At 42.1% G+C, this 20,293-nt stretch overlaps 2 protein-coding genes across 2 annotated transcripts; both read left to right on the forward strand.

The window, feature by feature from the left end:
- Positions 1-917: 917 nt before the first annotated feature.
- LOC108598195 (transcription factor SOX-14) lies at positions 918-15,990 on the forward strand. The gene is made up of 8 exons (XM_033293526.1): positions 918-1,024; positions 1,084-1,247; positions 6,524-6,590; positions 6,654-6,781; positions 9,170-9,267; positions 10,873-11,038; positions 15,739-15,812; positions 15,901-15,990. Exons 1-8 carry the CDS (start codon positions 918-920, stop codon positions 15,988-15,990), a joined length of 894 nt encoding a protein of 297 aa, XP_033149417.1.
- Positions 15,891-18,581, forward strand: LOC108598194 (transcription factor Sox-21-B). Its single transcript, XM_017984809.2, has 2 exons — positions 15,891-16,230; positions 17,692-18,581. Exons 1-2 carry the CDS (start codon positions 15,995-15,997, stop codon positions 18,392-18,394), a joined length of 939 nt encoding a protein of 312 aa, XP_017840298.2. The 5' UTR covers positions 15,891-15,994; the 3' UTR covers positions 18,395-18,581.
- The last annotated feature ends 1,712 nt before the right edge of the window (positions 18,582-20,293 follow it).

A 20,293-nucleotide genomic window follows, 5' to 3' on the forward strand; every position in this document is an offset into this window, starting at 1 on the left:
GCCGAAAGCCCTTAAGGGTTGACATTCGTGCATACAATGGGTTCGAGATCTCGAGCTCGGTGTAGAGTTTGCTGGGTGTGGCCGCTTGGGGTTGGGGCATGTAACTGCTTTGTTTTCACGACACACTTTTAAGCGCTCAGATCAATTAGTTAATTGATTAACAAAAGCTCTGAACACACAATATTTTTGCTTTGCAGCTCGTCTGGCAATCTACAGAGCAGCAATCTTGTTAGCATAAACCGGCTTAGAGCCAGAATTTGCAATTCGCTGCCATCAACAAAATGATGGAACGTCTGTCCACGCACTTGTCGCTCTCAGGCCTATCGCTCGCACATCCCTTGCAGAGTCATCTCAGCTCCGTGAGCTCCAGCAGCAGCAACACGCATCTCGGACAGCTTATACAGCAGCAGCAGCAGCAACAGCAGCAACAGCAACAACAGCAGCAGCAGCAACACAGCAGCGAACAGAGTCACGCCCATAGCCACGCCGCCGCCGCACATCATCACAGCCAGCAGTTAGCGCAACAGCAGCAGCAGCAGCAGTTGCAACTGCAGCAGCAACATCATCACTGCAACAGCAACAGCAGCGGCGGTTCACCCAACGGCAGCAACAACGTCACATCTAGCGCTCTGGGTCTGCATCCGCATCTGCATCACTCGGCCGCTGCCGCTGCAGTTGCCGCACATCATCTGAGCTCACAGCACTCGCAGTTGCATGCCCATCATCATCACCAGTCGCAGTCCTCGCAGCACACGCAGCACAGCCAGACGCAGGCGCAGTCACTGCATCAGCCCACGCACAGCAACGGCCTTGGCCAGCATCATAGTCACAGCTCAGGCTCCGGCTCCGGCTCGGGCTCTACAGCAGGCGGCACGCCAGCTCATCATACGTCCAGTTCCAGCTCAACGAACAGCGTCATGGCCGCCGCCGCCGCTGCGCATCTGCATCACAACTCGCAGGCCTCGCCCATCAGCAATCTGCACCAGAACATGGGCAGTCTGATGAACAGCGGCAGCAGCGCCAGGTAAGCAATCAACAAGACATTTTAAAGAGCTGCCAGCTTCACTGTACTTTCTATTGCAGCGATGTGTTCTTCAGCCTGATGATACAGAATACAACGAAGCGCCAGAATGAGGAGCACATCAAACGTCCAATGAACGCGTTTATGGTCTGGTCGCGTTTACAGCGGCGCAAGATAGCACAGGATAATCCCAAAATGCACAATTCCGAAATATCCAAGCGGCTGGGTGAGTACTGTAACCACAAATAGATTTTAAGCTGCCTAACAATGCCACAAAACTAAATTGAAAGCCGGCACACGACCTGACAATCTAACGCGCCCACTCATTTATGTAACTCCTCCGACTCTGCGCCTTTCACTCACTCGCCTGCCCACTTATGCAGCTTGAACTAATCAACGTGCTCCAGACTCCACCCCCTCCCTGCCAGGCAACAATGACAAACCAAAAACACGCAACTGTCAGTTGTGACAAGCGACTGTCAAACAAAAGCAGGAAGCGCGCTGATCAAGCCAGAGGAAGCTGTTGATTATATATGTGAAGGGTTGCTCTCCCACCAGTTCTCAGCTCTCTGTTTACAGTTGTGTGTTGTAGTTGCGTCGTCTGCCGCATTGTCTTGCCGCTTAACTAGTTGCAAAGTTAAGTAGTTTATACCAAAGGCAACTTGAGCTAATCCCACGCACAACCAACGGCAGCAGCAGCTTTGCTTATCAGTCAGAACGTTTTGGGCTTTGGGCTCGCATCAAATTCAATTTCAATCACACACGCTGTCAGGCAAGCTTGTGGCACGTGGCAAGTGACAGGCAGTATCTTTAGCATAACAATAGAGGCAAGATGGCTCTACCTTTAACAGCAGCTCATGCATATTGCATGAGTTCTTTAGTTGCCACTAATCAGCCTCGAAAAAATTCTACTGTCAAAACAGCGATAACAATAAGCTTCAAGCTATCATCGATAGCTCTAGCCTGCCCCAAAATGCGGCAATGTGGCAGCCATTTTGTGCAATTTTTTAATAATCAACGCCACGGGGCAACTTCTCACACTTTGGCTCTGCTCGTTAAGCACTTGTGAAATGACTTTTTCTTTTTAGCAGTGTTTTTTTTTTTACCTTTGTTTAAGCAAAAACAATGCAAATTAAACGCGACTCACTTGCAGCGCAGTTGAGCGCAACAACAACAAGCACAGGAATAAAAAACAAAAGGCATACAGTTTGAATGAACGATCTTTATATACTCTATAAATTGTTAAGTGCAGGGATTGCCAATAAGAATTATTAGAAAAATAAAATTAATGAACAGTGTAGCATAAAAATTCCCTTCGTCTCTCCTTAAGCTGTTCAAATTAAATTTTAATTAATTTCAATTACTTTAATATTAATTTCTTTATGTCAATCATTAAATATTAATTAAATAAAAATTAGCAAGTCTTACTTTCAAACTTTTAACCCAAAAATGTAATTTAAATTCAACCAAAAATTCTTGAGAATAATTTTAAACATTGAAAATTATAATAACACTTGAATTTAAGGCCAGAGTCAAATATATTTCCACTTTTTGTAATTGAAAGCTAAGTTTAAAAATTTCACGGCCATTAAAGAGAATCTTAATCAGTCTTGGCAAATTGCAATTGCAAGCAATTGCTGCTCACACAGCTGACAAAGTTCAAGTGTGTCGTCCTCGGAGCCTCAAAAAATCGATGACACTGCACAACATACTTGAGTCTTCAAGTATGCCAAACATATAGTATATACAATTTATTCATTTTTCTTTTACTTTATTTTGCTTCAGCAGCAAGGCGCGAGCTTTTGTTGGCTTTTCAATTCACCTCCTTTTTTTTTTGCTTTACCCATTGTTGTTGTTGTATTTTGGCAAATCCATTATGTCAATTGACAGTTCTGTGTAATATTTGCTGTCAGTTGCAGCCATTGTTGACTGAAGAGAGCGACGAGAGCATTGTTGATAGCAAGATGTAGGTAACTCGCTTAAGCTAAGTAGAAAATCGAAAATAATAGGCCAAGGGTGCTGGCAAGTTTTCAATTTTCAACTTAAATTTAAGCCACAGAAATTGTCAAGCGTGTTAAAGAGAGCGAGAGAAGCTACAAAACAAATTGAATTAAAATAAACAAAGCAAAAAAAATGGCTTGAATTTGCCACATTTATACAAATGACAAAGTTTTGCACTTGAAAAGTTGCACTGGCATTCAATTAATGAATAAAATGTACACAGCCGCTCATTATGAAAAATTGTGCAGAGCCCAAAGGCGCAAACAAATAAATAAAATAAAATGAAATAAAATACTGTGGCAGCAACAAAGGCGCCACAAAAAATGGCGGCGCGAAAGCTACTCTTGCAACACACACACAAACACACACACACATTGAGCATAAGGCTGCGTCAAGAGTCGAGTAACGGTAACTGGCAACTGTGAAGAGCTCTTCAGACGACGGCGTCGCCGTCGCCAGCGCCGTTGGCAGCAGCGGCGTTGCCATTTATTTTATTATATTAAACAAAAGGTGCACAAAAAACAGCAACAACAGCAACAGCAACAACAACAACAACAGCATGTATATAATTTATAAAAAACTTTGTTATAGAAAACAATTTTGTTGAGCGGGCGGGCGCGTTGCTTAATTGAAATTGTAACTGTCATTAATTACTGTCTGGAAATTTGAATTAACAACAAAAGCCAACAATGCCAAGAGTACAACAACAACAACAAGAACAATAACAACAACAAGCAACGGTGGCAAGCAACAATAAAAATAGCAGTCGCTTGTATGAAACATTTTTGTGAAAATAATTGAAAAACCTGTCGAATCGTCAATCGAGCGCCTGCGTGATGCTTTTTTTTAATCAAAAGTTTTTATGGCACGCCCCAGCAACAAAACGGGGCATATTAAATAATATTAAACAAAGTCTGCATGGGCAGTCCGTTGGGTCCAAGACCAGAACAATGGCATTGACTTTGACTTGGATGCGATTGCCGTCGACGAAGCAACAAAAGCTCGAACTCAAGCCTTTGCTTTTTTTTTGCAGCAGCAGCAGCAGCAGCCACCCCCATGACGCTTTTTGTTGCACAATAAAGCGCAAACAATTGATTAGTTTGCAATTGAGTGGGGCATAAGGGTAAGCCTGGCAATTGACAGGTGTGTGGGAGTAAGAAAGAATGAGAGAGAGAGCGCGCTCATTGTCTGAGCTTGTAATTACAATTCTAGGCGTAGCAGCAGCTAAAAATAAAGCTGAACAACTCACATAACTTGGTAAACTTGAAACGTTTGGTTAGCAAACAGTTTAATCTTTGGTCTGGAGCTGTTTATACAGGCCTCAACGCTGGCGCCTTGTTAAACTTTATGTCAACAGTAGTCCCATCTAAGTAGTTCAATTGTATAATGTGTGAAAAGTTCTAAACTCCCCAAAAAAAACTAACTAGACAGTCCAATTGTGTGTGAACTAACAAAATGCAACTGGAGCCGGCTCTTGTTTCAATATTTGTGCGTCTGTTTAGCTGTAACCATTTTCCAAGTCGTTGGAAAAACTTGTTAATTATGCTTGGACAAACTGTCATGATGTGCAACTGGGCTACGGAGCTGGTTTGTTTTCCATATCAATTATTAAGCCTGCCTGACTCGACTTGAAGTTCCATTTCGACGCCAGACGACAATTGGCAAACATTGAGCCACAGCAGACATTGTTGTCATCCTTTTGTATCAACCCCCCGCCCCACTCTCCTTATTTGGCTGACCGTCTTGTTTATTATTATGTGACTTGTCTGCTGCCCCAGCACACACACACATTTACTTAGTCTGCTATTAAGGTGTCGTGCACAGCAGCAGAGAGCAGAGAGAGAGACAAGTTGCGCATTTGATGCCACACTTGCCACTTGAACGTACGTACAGCCTGTCAATGTATCTATAAATTAGTATTTTAGCAGCAGTTGTCAGTTAAGAGCAGCTACTTGCCTTATGAGTGCCGAGAGAGCCAAGTTGTGGGGCTGGGGCTGGGGCATGCCACTTTAGTTAGTCGTTGTGCCACAATTGTGCTTTTGTATTGCATTTATTGTTATAGTTTTTGTGTGGGCCCCTGAAGCTGACAGCTGTGCTACTTCTACGCCTTAGCCACGTCTACTAGCTTTTGGAGTTTTGTCACTAGTGTGTGTGTCTTGCTATTGTTACTGCCTTTGTCATAATAACAATGCTATTTATCTCTCTCGCTCTCTCTTTCGCTTGCTCTGTTGTGTGTGCGGAAGTGAAGCAAACTAAATTATGCGTTCTAACTAATTACTGACATTTCCCAGCGGACAGCAACTATATTTCTTTTTTAGCCACAAGCTCATTTTATGACAATCTGTTCACAAAATGGCTCAACAATGTGAACAAGAGCGTAATTTGTTTACTATTTGTACAAAGATTAAGATAAGCATATAATAATAGTAAGAAAGAAATGTGTACAATTGACAATTGCAATTGTTCAGTAAGCAGTTGTGGCAATTAAATATATATATATATATACTATGGTTAGCTAATGTATGAAAAAATGCATAAGAAATTAAAGAAATTCTTAAGCCCTCTGACGCATAAAAATCTAATTCAACTTCAATTTTATTTTACTGCGTATTGTTATAAATTGCATACTCAATGCTGTCTAGCATTAGCTGCCAAACTAACCACTCGTAGTTACTCCATTGATAGCATCTAGTAATAGCTAGAAAGTCACTCTTAGAACTTGACATTGGAGCAACCCCAGTTTAAAGCGCCCAAAATAAAAGAACTCTACTCCACATTTATCGTCTCATTTGTAGCGAATGCTTGTAAAGAGCTCCTTGTGACAATAGTCCAGGACCAGGACCCTCTTCGCTTGGGTGGGTAACTCATATCACAGCCGCATTATGACACATGTCATTATAACATTTTACATTAACTTGAAAACATTTGCAATTTCTGCACATAAAAGCCGCAGAGGACACACAAGTCTACGCCTACGAGCCAGCTTGCCACTTATGTGGCACGTGCAACACACACACACACAGAGACAGAGCACAAAGCACGCCCACAAATAGAACTCAAGCCACCTGCTGGGAGACAGCTAGAGCTAGAGCGAGAGAGACTGCGCGCCATTATGTTGGCAAGGACTATGCGTTGTTGTCCTGCTGAAGCTAAACTGAACCGAACTGACAAACAAGGCACAAACGACAAACGACAATGCCAAAAACTGGCAACAATGGTGGCCAAAATAGACAGAGACAGACAATGGCTGAGCAGAGAGTAAGATGGCAAGATAGCAAACAAGAGTGAGAGAGCGCTGAGGAAGAGCTGACAACAGCAACATTGTTTGGCATCCTTGTTGCCTGTCTGCACAGACAAGACAAGTTAACACACACACACACACACACACACACAACAGTGATTATGTGTGTGTGCAACTGTTTAGAAAATTATGTTGCCAAGAGTGCTGCTTGAGGCACACAAGTAACTAATGGATTAACAACTTTTGAATTTGAATTGCAGGTGCCGAGTGGAAGCTGCTAACAGAGGAGGAGAAGCGTCCTTTCATTGACGAGGCCAAGCGTTTGCGGTAAGTCCACACAACAGCCAAAGACTTTGAGCTGCCCAAATTTACAGTTTGCGTTTATTACAGCGCCATGCACATGAAGGAGCATCCGGATTACAAATATCGACCGCGACGCAAGCCAAAGGCACTACGCCGTGATGGCTACCCATATCCCATGCCATATCCTTCGGTGCCCGTGGAGGCGTTACGAGCAGGTAACAAGACATATGCAAATGCCACAAGAATTATTGTACCAACCCCCAACCCCAACTCACAAAATATGATAAACTATGCTCACACTCGAGTGGCTGTCTGTCTATTTGCTTATTGTTTATGACAAGGGGGTGGCTCACCCACCACCCCTTCGCTTGTAGTGTCTGTGACAAACTGTGAAGTCATCATCCTGGCTTAACAACTCATTCAAGCCACCAGCACGTCCGCCTGGCATAGACAACGCTACTAGACATGAACCATAAGTTGCCATTCATGATTTACCCCCCCCCAACCGCCCAACCAACCAACCAAGAGTAGTTGCTGTAGTGGGAGGTTTTAAATTAGCATTTGTCACGTTTAGCAGTTTTGTCTTGCGTTCTCAAATTAAACGCAACTTGCGTTCGTTTCTGCTCTTTATTTTTTTTTTTTTTGGGGTTAAGTCTGCTGATGTGGCAGCAAATTTGTGGATGAGCTTGTGGCAATGATTTATGCGCTACGGAAATGATAATAAAATTACTAGGAAAAGCATAATAAATAAAGCATATTAGCCTGTCTGTCTTACACGCCAATGCACAAGGAAAATTGAAAGCGTCAAGAGCGCAGAACAAATGCGAAAAACCCTTAAATTATATGCTATGATTATTATTTAAATAACATTGTATAAGGGACTGTATTTTGGCGTAAAAGCTCTAATTATTAATATTTAGTATTGTTAACTTGAGTGAATGTTTAGAAATTCGAAACCCTTACATTATGTTTATTATTATTTATTGACAACTTGTAAATTTTATTTATTTATTTATTAAATTATTTAATGTCCACTAAGAGCAGTTGACAGCGAAAGAAAAAATTACATTATAGCACTGCCAACAAAAATAGTTAAATTAAATTACAAGGTAATTTATAATTATGTATTTATTTTAAAACCTTAGATATTGGAGTGTTAAACAGACCCAACATTTGTTGCAAGAATTGGGGAAACCCGAAAAACCCAACAGATCTGGATTAAGTTAATTGTTAATATTAAGTAAGTTTAAGATGCCACCGCTAGAATAAACTCTGAGGTCTCTGTGTTGATAACAGAATGAAGTTTATTATAATCAGCACAGAGAACTCGAAGAGGCTCATGCAGTAAATAGTTAGTTGTGCAAAAGTTAAGAGTTAAGGGAACAAAATTTCGAGTATACCTAACAGGAACCGAGAAATTAAGTTGACCCAACAAATATGAAGAATCAATTTCCCCTTTAATTAATTTAATCATGAACATGACACCGAGCACGATTCGTCGATTAGTTAAAGATGGAAGATTAATTAAAAAAGTAGTCTACTAGAGTAAGATGGTAGATCACACCTGGAACAGTTAAAGCCACGTTAAAGCAATAATACAAATTTTTTTTGAAAACAGATCAATATAATCTTGGTTGCGAGTTATTGTGGAGACAATACAAGATCCATATCCAGAATCGGTCGAACCAAGAGATATATAAAGTAGGTTTAGTTGTGTTAAGGGTCATCAAATTCGTTAGCCCATCGTTTGATAAAGCCGAGAACTTGAATTGCCTTCTGACAGTTAAGAAACATGTTTGTCAAACTTCAGCTTACTATCAAGGAAAATACCCAGTCATTAACCCGCGAAATCTGTTGAGAGCAATTGTCCATGTAGTAGTTTGACGATGTGAGCGAGTGTCTATGATGACATAACTTTACATTTAGAGCAATTAAGTTTTAATAAATTTTTATGAGTGAATAGTATTTTTTGGTTGGCTCTTCATTTAATAAATAGCCAAAGTTATATGCCTGACCAACAAAACGTTAAACAAAAAGTTGGAAATGTGTAAAAAAAATTTATTTCTTTACATGCCAAACAAAATTTGTTTTTGATTGTGATGTTAATTTTTGGTTGAAATATTTGTAGGCAACTACCTAATCCGCTATTATGTGTTGGCCAACAATAGAAAGATGATGCCATCGAAATGTTGTTAACGTGCCACTTGCAACTCTTATTGTTGTCTAAGCAATTTTAATTGCGGCAGCCAACATTCAAATCAAAGAAAAAAGCAACAATTACAACAATTGGGGGCGCCATCAATGAAGTTTCGTTTTTTTCTGTAAGTTTCTTTTCAATAAGCGGCGCTTGTAATTACGGCCAGGCCAAGAGGGCAGCCGAACCGACTACCGTTTAGGGCAATTGGTAATAACTGGCTTGGGCTATCAGCTGCAGAGATACGCTGATTCAGCAGACAATTAAATTGAAAGAAAGAGTTGTGTTTAACAAAAGGACGCAAAATATTTCGAGTGGCAATTATTTGTAGCAGCAACATAATTGTTGTAAACTGTTCGTTGCTTATCTTTTTGATTGAACTTCTGTTTGTTTGTTTGTTTGCTTGCAGGCATCTCGCCGGGTTACTTTGCGCCGGGACATACAGCGGCTGCCTATCACTTGGGCAGCCATCTCAGCCAGTCCACAGCCAGTCCAGCCACAACACAGGTGAGTTCGAAGCACTCGACAGTGCGCGGTAGCATTCAATTATGCACAAGAGGTTAAGGGGCAACTGCAACTGCCAACTGTGCCGTGTTGTTGCCTTAATAACATAATTACAAGCTGCCCTCGCTGACGCCCACTTTAAAAGGCGTGACTAAGCGCGACACGCTTCCTGATCAGGCAACATATTTCTGAACTGTCATGCTAAGGATTTGACACACAGACCAAAACGCAGTTGTTTGTTGCAGTTGCTGTGCAGTTGTTGCTGCTTTTTTGGACAGTCGATAACAAGGTCTTGAGCGCAAAAACAAACACACACAGCAAGCGGCAAACAGGTGATAATAAAAACGGCTTTGGCAGCTGTGTGCTGTGTGTTGGGTGTTGCACAGAAATTGGCAATTAAAACGCAAGCGAACTTGCAACCTGAGTTTGGTGCAGTGGCTGCCCCAAAAGCTGTTGCTGGGCTTGGGGGGCGTGCGCGTCTGTGGAAGCCATTTCATGTGTTTATTAACAAACCATTAAAAGTCATGACTGTTGCTTGGCATTGTTGACTTTTGGCCGTGGCAACGACTACTGCTGCTGTTGCTGCTGCTGCTGCTGCCGTTGCCTATTTGAGGCTGTGATTGATGTCTGCGGCGGGTGTTGAAAGCCACGGCCAACAAAGCGCGTACTGTGGCTTTGGGCCGTTTAATGATACGGCTTGCGAGCCGTGGCTTAATAATAGGCCCAAAGCTGCCAAAGCCAACAATCTGAAATATGTATAGTAAAATTGCATAGTGGGCGTTAACGCTCAAGACTTTCAACTAACTACGGGCATGACTGAGCAGCAACCAAAGCAACCAAAGCATCCTTGGGGCCATTGGCCATAAGGAAGCTTTTGCATATAGCGTGCATTTCTCATTATAGCTCGGCTCATAAACTGCTGTTGTTGCCTAGACTTATTTCTCTATTTGCACAGCTCGTTGTCTGCCAAAGCCAAATCAATTAACTGCCAAGCAGCAAAACACAAAACGCTTAAATGTCTCGCATCAAAATATTTACCAAAACCTCACTAATTCCCAATTGGGCGCAAATCAAATCAAATCAAATCAAATTGTAATCCAAAACGCTTTCGGGCTCACATCAGTGCAACTTGGCGCTGCTGCCGCTGATGATGATGTGTTAACAACATAATTATAGCCCAAAGCAAAGTGCTGGCTGTGCTGGCAGCAACCCCTGGCAGCAGCAGCAGCAACCACTCAAAACAAAACGGAAATGAAGAACAACCCTTCGCATTGCAGGCAGTTGCTATGCTTAACCCAACAGCAACAGCAACAACAACAACAACTGGAAACTGGTGTTGGCAATGTGAAACGTATTGCAAATCAAATAGAATTAAACTGAGACTTGTTTGCTTGCGTAAAACGAGTGACAGTGGGTGGGGTTGTGGGGTGTGGGTTGGCTGGGCGTTATGCTTAACACTGTATCCACAATTAGTTGGTCAAATAAAGCCGCAAAAGTGTTAAGCAATTTGCACTAGACAAGCGTAACCAGCGCAACTGACACCCAACCCCCCACCAACCCCTTCTATATAATCTGTGTATACTCATAAATGTGTATTTCTCGTTGCAGGCCACGCTCTCTGGGCAAATGGACAAGTTTGCCGCCTTGGAGCGCAGCTCGTATCTAAGCAACGCTGCTGCTGCCGCCGCGGGCAGCCAGGCCAGCGCCTACAGCGCCTATCTGGATCCCAGTGTGCTCACCAAGGCCTACTTTGACTCCAAAATGTATCAGGATCGTGCCAACTATGCCTTTGATATATCCAAAATCTATGGCGCACAGCAACATGCAGCAGCGCATCACCAACAGCAGCAGCAACAAGCAGCAGCAACAACAGCAGCAGCAGCAGCTGGATGAGCGCGATGCCACGCCGCATTTGGACACCAGCAGCTCTAGCGTTGAGGCCAAGCCGCATCTGCACTCGCCCAGCGATGCTGGCTTGGATTATGCTCATCAGTATGCTCAACAGTATGGCGGACAGCTGAGCAGCGCTGCTGCTGCCAGCGTTGGGGCTGGCGCAGTGGCTGCTGGTGCTGGCAGCGCAGCAGCAGCTGCTGCTGGTGGCGGCGCTGCTGCTGCTGATTTTCGGCGACCGCTGACGGTGATCTTCTGACCACCATCCTCCAATGGCAGCGAGGAGTTGAACTTGTCTATGACTTAGTAAATGCGAGATTAAAGTTAAACGTAGCCAACTTTACAGTTAAGCCTCGAGTTGTAAATTAAACTTAAGCTTTGTTAAAAAACAAAACGAGCGAATGTGTGAGCCAGTGCAGAGATCTAAAAAAAAAAGAAACAACGAGCGGTGCAATTTTTTATGTTTTAAAAGCTGAACGAAGTGCATAGCATAAATTTAATTATATAAAATTATATATAAATTCTACACATATACAGCAGCTAAGATATATATATTGTAATTGAAATCAAAACAAAAACCTAAAACAATACAAAATACCACAAAAAATAAAAAAGACATCACACCCACACGCATTTTCATAAGGAAAACAGCAAAGAAGTTGATTTATTTACGCTTAAACTTTCGCCCTGAATTTGAATTTCAATTTGTTTTTTAATTAATTGTGCATAGAGTGCGGGTTGGCGGCAGTCAAGTGCGCGCTAAACGTTTCCTAATTAAGGCAACTTTGCTGTTGGCCAATCAGCTCTGTCGCTGCCACCCCCCAAGCCGCCCACCAGCCACATCTGTTGACATCCACACGTTTGCGAAATGTTGTGTGCTCAAGCAGCGGCAACAACTCAAAGAAATTACCGTTGGCCACTAATTAGTGCGAATCAAGGTGCAAGCCGCCGCTAAAATTTAATTAATTTTACGCCCTTTTTAATATGAAGTCCTGCACTTTGCTCAGCAGCAGAAGTATACCAAGTAGTGTAATGAGCATTGAGTGTATTTAATTTTAAGTCATTAAGGGACTTAAATGAATCTTCAGCAGAAAGTCTATTCCCGAAGAAAAGGCAAGATAGTTGGTCAAAATGGTGTGGGCCGCCATTGCTGCTGAAATCAAATTTCATATTTATTCAAGATAGTTGCTTATCAAATGAAAGATAAGATAATAAGTTTTATTGTAGCTCATGATAACATTTGTTAAGGTGAAACGCTTCATTGAGCTGCGCTGCTGATTCATTTGCGTATAAGTATACGCTTGTTAAGATAATGATTTTGGTAATGTCAGTGAAGCTATCACAGTCAGTGCTAGCCCTTATCTCCAAGAGAGGTATAGTAAACAACAAGAACAAAAAAAAAAACGTAAGGCGATAAGAAAAAAGGGGCGTGACTACGTTTAACTAGCTGTGCGGCTTATAAGCAGTGCTGCTAAATAACTATGATAGTTGAGATCTACGGTAACGACGACGAAAATAGAGATTATTTACTTTCATAAAATGATAATTCCTTATAAGATAATATAATAATTAATGAGATAAAGTAAGAATTGTGTTAGTTCAGTTGTATTTATTAGCAACCATCAGCTGACGAGCCAAGTGTTTGAATTGTATATTAATTAGGTTCTTATTTTTACTGATTTTCAAATTTGAATTTGAGCGCGTAATGTTAAGTACCAAATATAACTCAACACTGCTATGTTAAATAACATACAACAGTGAGTACTGTAAAATAACATTGCTCACTATCGAATGTTACAAATAACATTTAGTCGAGACTTTAACCTTCGATACATTTTACAATTGAGCGCTGGCTATCGACAATCGTTTTACAATTTTGCAAGTTGTTACTTGAAAGGAGTAATAATTTAAGAATTTGAACTAAATTGAATATTAAGAGTCCGGCAAAGTAGCAATCAAGGTTTTGGATGTGTGCAAATGCTTAGAACACGCAGCAAATTCTGTTTAATCTGCACACGTTGCTTATTTTAAACATAAATCAAGCTTAGCGTAACACATTTCCATTTGGCCAAAAAACTATCACCCGCAAATGCAGAGCCACTTCATAAATTATTGCAGTTTAAATGCAAGCAGAGCAAACAATACGGCAGTCAGCAATGGACAATAACAGAGGCGGAGCAGCTCCACAAAAAAGGAAAATGCTAAAATACCCAAAATTATGGCCCACACACACACACACACACACACACACACACACACACAAGGACACACAACTAGACAGCGAAGTGCTGGGCCATAAGTAGCACAATTTTTGTTTGCCAGCGGAATTGAATGATGCTGTGTGCTCATTGTGCTGGCGCCTGGGCATAATAGGAGCCCCAATAATGACCATTATGCGAGAACAAATGTCTCTTTGGCATAGTGTGCTGGAACGATGATAACACGCGACAACTGCGAGCAGCTGTGGGAGCTGGAGATACCCAGAAAACTGTCAAGTGAATGCCAACAAAAGCCACCAGTTGCTGGCCCATTGTCTTGCGGCTCCCCTCAGCTCGGGGGTTTGGCCAATAAAATGCATTCAGTTGGCATGCAAAACAAAAACGATAAAAAACGCCATCACCATTGAGAACGCGTCTAAGCAGCCACAGCGCCAGCCTGGCCCCCCACTCCGGCAGCACATTGTCTATGCCATTGGCCAAAAGCGCCACTCGAGCGTCGACATGCGCGCAACGCCTGCCCACACACAATAGTGCCCAAAGAGTGTGGATGGGGGCTGCTAGAAAAGCTGAAATTGCTGCCATTTTTATGGGCACGAGCCAGGCGGCGGGTGGCGGCCCACAAAGCCCTTCGAAGTGGCAAAACTCTACACACAGTTGGACTGACACTTTGGAGAGCAGCGCCTGCGCAGCAGCAACTTAACTTTGGCGCCAAAGGTATTTCAAAAAGCCCCTTTGCAATATTTAAACAAATGTTTACTAAGTTAAGTTTTATATCCCGATTTCATGCGAAATGTTTTGCACATGTTTTTGTTTACTCTTGGCGAATTTAAATGCTAAAAGAGCCTTAATTGTTGAGCCACGGAATTTCCTGTTGTAAACAAGCAATTCAATGGAACTTGTAAGCTAACCCCAGTGAACAATAGTTGCTTCCACCGATTCTTCAAATACACAGCTCGGCTATATAGATATTTGCCAAACGGTCGATCGATTGTGAGCGCAAACAAAGCGTTTGCCTTATTGATAAGCAACTGTATTTTGTGTTGCAAGAGAAACAAAAATATATTTTGTATGCAAGATATTATCGGGAGAAAGGTACACACAGGACAAACAAAAAGCGTAAGACAATTTCGACCACAAAAGATAAACACAAATACACAGCAAAAACAACAACAACAGAGCAGACATACAAATGAACAAGGTAAGCGGCAGAGCGGCAGCTAAAATTTTATCACTTAGCCGCCACGTTGACGTCGCGTCTTCAGCGTCGTCGTCGTCGTGCTCTCTTGCGTCCTACGAGGTGTTAAAAGAACTCTACAAACAAGACCTACCTATCTCTCTCTCTCTCTCTCTCTCACTCTCGCTCTCTGTGGCAATTCAGTTGCGCTCTCTCTATCGCTCTGCTGCCGCTCTCTCGCTTACTCCTGTGCTGCATGCAGCAATCAGCTTGCAACCACTACAATAACAGTGTGCTGCCTTTTTGGCTTCACCCCACGCAGTCCCAGCACAGTGCATTGCTTCAGCTCTTGTTTGCTGTTTTTTGTTCTGTTCTGCCAACTGTCGCAAGTTTTCGAATGTTATAGATTGTGCCCATTGCCGTAGAGCCATAGATTGTTGCTGTTTCAAATCAAAACTGTCGCGCACTCGACACGGACGCACCGGCTCCGGCTCGCTACGGGATTTAGTTGAACAATAGCAAGAAGTGCCACTGACAAGTGTTAAGATCAAACTAAAAATATTTCATATACATATATTTAAAACAATTTTTAAAACAACATTTAACAATTTAAAAGTTATTTAGTGATAAAGTGCTAAGAATACATTTAGTGTTGCCAAAGTTTAAGTAAAGCTATTCAAATAAAATTATTTTAAATTGGATTACATTTCGATCCAGAGCAGCAATCAAAAGTAAGTTATAGTTTTAAAATATAATTAAGTATTAGTTTTGTATGACGCAAAAACTAACCAATTGATTGATTGCTTAGGTGACATAATGAAATAGTTTTAGTTGCTAAGAAATTAAAGCAAATAAATGATACTGCAAGTTTACCAAAGAGAATAGAATTTATTATTATACTTATTAAAGTTTATTCTGTTTGATTTTACTCATTTAATATGTCAATAAATATTCAGCAATTTGTTATATATTTATTATTAGTTTTGACTGCTATGAACTTGTCTCAAATAAAAGCTTTTCTAGGAATCAATTGCTTATCTTTAGCTACTTCGAATAATAAGCTGTATAGCATGGGCTAACCACAAGCTGCTTACCTAACCCTTTCTAACTGGGGACATGACTCACATCCGCGACTGTTCAGTTGCAGACAAAGCGCATCTATTGAACTCAATTTTCCATTTTGCATTTCAGCATTGACGGGCAGCGGACAATTGTGCCAACACCTGAGCAACTACCAGACTTTTGGGGTCAGCAGTCTGGGGGGAGTGAGCGAAATTTTGCTAAAATGACGAGCATATCGGCGTTGCTGCATCGCAATCATAGTCACAGCCATAATAGCAATGGTTATACCAGCGGCAGCAGCAGTCACCACAGCAGCAGCCTCTCGCCACAATTGGCTGTGACTACGACACCCCCGCCGCTGCCGCCGCCGCCGTTGGCTAACAAAATGCAGCAGAGCCAGAGTAACAACAATGGCTCCAGTTGCAGTGGCAGCTCTCATCATGACCACATTAAGCGTCCAATGAATGCGTTTATGGTCTGGTCAAGGGGGCAGAGACGCAAAATGGCGCAGGACAATCCCAAAATGCACAATTCAGAGATATCAAAGCGCCTGGGTGCTGAGTGGAAGTTGCTCACCGAATCACAGAAGCGTCCATTCATTGACGAGGCCAAGCGTTTGCGGTGAGTATCTATGTCTGTGTTGGTTTCGTGTCTGTGTGTGGGTTTGTCGACTGGTTACAATTTGAGTGATTAGCTAAGACAATGGGCAGCTATTGTAAGGGACTTGAGTTTGGTGCCCATATCTTGGGTAAACAATCCAATTGAATTTGTTGGCCTTTGCTTTTGGGCATTCGATTTTGCATTTGGTGTTTCCATTTCAAACTGATGACTGTGTTTGCACTGTCATAATCCTTTTATTGATTGTATTGGACTGCCAAATGCCTGTGTAAAGTTCTTTTAGTGACATTTATTAATGAGCCTCTGCTCTGGGCCCGGGCTTGGGACTAATGGCCATTGGATACGACGATATATGTATCGCGTTCTTGTTTAAATATTTGCCAATGTGCGAGGCGTCGATAAGACGGCACACTCGCATATCATTTCAATTTGATGATATTACTCCTTATTTATTTACCTTCTTTTTTAAATATAAAAACATTCACTGCGCTTGTATAAATTTCGGGGCCGAGATAACAGCGCTGACCAATTAGGGAATGGCAAAGGCAAAAGGCAAAGAAAGCAAAAGTGAAGTGAAAAGTGAACAACAGCTCAATCCCACACACCTTTTTATCAACATTTATTGGTTTGTCAAACAAATGTCAACAATTGCGCATTGTGTTGCAGCTGGGAATAATGCAGACACACATACTGCGTGTGCATATGTGTGTGTGTGCTGGCGCGGGAATTTGTTATGCTCCAAGTCAAAGCAGCAACCTTAACTTGCCAAGTGGTCAGATAAGCAGGCGATACAAAGCAGCAGCGAGGTTTTTATGAAAGGGTTTCGGCTTTAGTTTGTATACCCTTTAACTTGAGAGATCTTTGGGTATGCCTGCTACATATAGCAAAGCTATAGCAGCAGAGTTTTAAAGTTGCAAATATGTATATAAAGCTCAGGCAAATATTCTTTACTTTAACAATTGAAGTACACGGCTAACAAAAGTAGTTTCAATAAAAGTAAAACCAAAAAAAAGTAAAGAAAGCAGTTTTGTATAATTTTTTATTAAAAAAAACTTAGCTTAACAATAATGTTTCTAACAATCGACTGTCCACTAACGACATTCAATAAATAAATAAACTTATTTAAAGTTATGCATCATTTTTCGAATATTTCAGAAATACAAAGACTTAATTAATTTATTTTAATAGAATTACATTCAATAATAAATTGTTTCTCTCTAAAAAATTCTGTCGGCAATTGTACTTATCATATTAAACTCAATAATAAACTAATATATAGTTGACTTGCAGTCGATTGCAGGGTATCTTTAGCTGGTGCTTAGTCGCTTTTAATTTTACGATTGCCTTATTCCAAAGGCAGACAATAGATTGACTTTGTGATATCATCGCCAGCGTTCAATCGCTTTACCATATACTTGTATCGACGATCTTTGATCAATGTTTCAACATTTACTCAATTTACAGCGCGCTGCACATGAAAGAGCACCCCGACTACAAATATCGTCCACGCCGCAAGCCCAAGACGCTCAACAAGTCACCAGTGCCTGGTGGCGGCGGCGGAGGAGGAGTTGGAGGTGGCGGCAACGGCAATGCAACAAGCACTGGCAGCAACTCATCAGCTCATGCCGCCAACCATGCTGGACAGCTGGGCAAGGACTGCACACAGCCGCAGCATTCACCGCATGCAGCGGTAATGTCGCATCATCATCACCATCATCCGCATCACCCGCACCACTCGCTGCCACATGCCGCCCACGCTCATGCTCACGCCCACGCCCATGCGCATCTGTTGCATACGGCGGCAGCAGCAGCCGCCGCAGCGTCCCACTCGCATTCACATTCGCCCAACTCGCTGGCCGCCAAGTATGGCTTTGGCTCGCCGCTGGAGCTGACACTGCCACGCGTGCCCAGCAGCTTTCCCAGCCTGGCGCACTATCCGCTGGATCCGACACTGGCGCTCGATCTGCAGGCGCGACTGCAGGCCATGTATGCGGGCAGTCTGTATCATCCGTGGCGCTATTTGCCGCTAATAAGTCCGGAGACGCCGCCTTCGCCGCCCAGCAGCAGCGGCACGGGCATTTCATCCTACGGCTGCGTCAAGTCGGGCAAGTCCTCGCCCGTAGCCGTGGTGCCTGCTCTGGCCACAACGCCGCCCAATATTATTTGACCGACTCCATTGCGCTACGGCGCCAATGCCGCTGAGCATGCGGTCTAAGCGGGCAACTATAACCACCACCACCACCCCCCAGCCCACCCACTTCCTTAACAATAGTTGTAGTCTATCTAGTGTTAGCTGAATCTGTGTGAGTTTGAGTTGCGTGTTATTTTTTAAGTTAACAACATGTTTTAGTGCTTTATCTAGCGGAGGCGTCGCTGCCTCTCAAACTGTAAAATATATGCATACACTCGTATATAAATAACAGAAAAACAAAAACTATATATTTTAATGTGATATAAAGCAGGAAAACTGTAAGCGAATAAACGATTTTTAAATAGTACACACGCCTCGCTGATTGATGACTACACTTGTAAATCTCCCCAGTTGACAATCCAGTCCAGTCCAATCTGTCAGCAGTCAACCGACAGGGGGCGCCACAGGCGCGTGTATAATAACGACAATGTTTGCTGATGCGTTGATTATTAGTTTAAATTGTTGGCCGCCTCGGGGCGAGTTTGTATTGCGAGCATACAAAAAAGTTTAGAGGGTTGCAATTGAGCACTGTTGGCTTAATGGGATTTGCTTACGCCCACTTGTTCAGCCAGTCGACTGTGAATAGCGTTGAGGCGTGGCATTCACGGCATAAAACAATTGACACCTTATACAGAACAAAGCTGTTAGGGGGTGGCTGCTGCTGTAGCTGCTGCTGATGAGGCAACAACTCATAACCAGCTGAAAAGCCGCACATAAAACAGTTTCAAATGCCACGCTGCAACGCAGCCAAACTGCTGATAAGAAAAGTGAGAAGCTCGCGCCGTCTACTGTCTGTGCCACAAACTGTGGCAATTTCCAACTAGCAGCCAAAAGTCCTCCACACTCACACACACAAGCACACACGTACATTGCTGCAGAGTGTGAAAACGCTCACGTCTGGCTGGCTTTTGTTGCCCGCAAGGTCGTTTTTATAGTATTGCTGGCTCCGGCAATAAAGACATTGTCACCATGGCCAGGACAGGACAGGCCTGCCTCCCCCTTGTTGTTTGTATTTGACCCTCAGAGACAGTAAGAGAGCAAATCACTTGTGCGAAATACTATGAAATGCTACAATAATATTTACCCAATGAAGTTGTCAATGCCAACAGGAGCTGGGGCACAACCAACAGCAACCACAAATAGCTCAAATGGCAGCAGCTTTTTATCTTTAAAGCACGAAAGTAACAAAGCTATTTAGGCAGCACAATGAAGTGAAATAATATATACATTTAACTGCAATTAAAATACAAAGTTTATACAATGGGAAACATGAGCGTAGCCTTATGCAGCTTAAATAAATTAGTAAACAATGAAGACAATGACATGGAAATGGCCAAGCTACGAACTAAATATCCAATTTGAGTGCTCTATACCATTTAGTTATAAACAAAAAAGTAAATAAACAAAAGAGTAAGAATTGTGTGAAATATTAACCTTTGATAAGCTATAACTCAGCGAAATTGCATCCGATTGCCTTGTTAGATTCGTTAGATGCATCTACACAAAATTGCATTTAAATTTGGAAGTTTTAACATTTTCGAGATTTTGGCAAAAAAACGTGATGTTACCCCTTGCAATTTATGCCAAAAATGCGATAAATTTAATATTTTGTAAGATCCTAAGTGTAATGATGCAGCATTGTTGTTAGCATTAATACGAGCATAAAACTTAAAAACCTTTATAGATCGATTGATATTTGGCCAAGTTATGAAATAAAACTATATCTAAAAAACGCCCTGACGCATGTTGGGAAGCATTAACAAATGCATACAAGTTAATGAAGTTCTGATTAAATGGGAATGCATGCTCTCAAAATCTATAAGCTTCTTTAATTCTATAGCCATCTCTTTCTCTCAGCGCAGTCTTTTAAATCAA

This window comes from Drosophila busckii, chromosome 3L (genome assembly GCF_011750605.1).
Source record: "Drosophila busckii strain San Diego stock center, stock number 13000-0081.31 chromosome 3L, ASM1175060v1, whole genome shotgun sequence".
Classification (NCBI taxonomy): Eukaryota; Metazoa; Arthropoda; class Insecta; order Diptera; family Drosophilidae; genus Drosophila; species Drosophila busckii.

Bases quoted from the DNA above. Each gene is read 5' to 3' on its own strand.
- LOC108598195 (XM_033293526.1), top strand. From the start codon at position 918: ATGGCCGCCGCCGCCGCTGCGCATCTGCATCACAACTCGCAGGCCTCG. The intron at 6,782-9,169 runs GTAACAAGACAT...GTTTGCTTGCAG, and splicing joins CGTGGAGGCGTTACGAGCAG to GCATCTCGCCGGGTTACTTT. The intron at 9,268-10,872 runs GTGAGTTCGAAG...TTCTCGTTGCAG, and splicing joins CCAGTCCAGCCACAACACAG to GCCACGCTCTCTGGGCAAAT.
- LOC108598194 (XM_017984809.2), top strand. From the start codon at position 15,995: ATGCAGCAGAGCCAGAGTAACAACAATGGCTCCAGTTGCAGTGGCAGC. The intron at 16,231-17,691 runs GTGAGTATCTAT...CTCAATTTACAG, and splicing joins GACGAGGCCAAGCGTTTGCG to CGCGCTGCACATGAAAGAGC.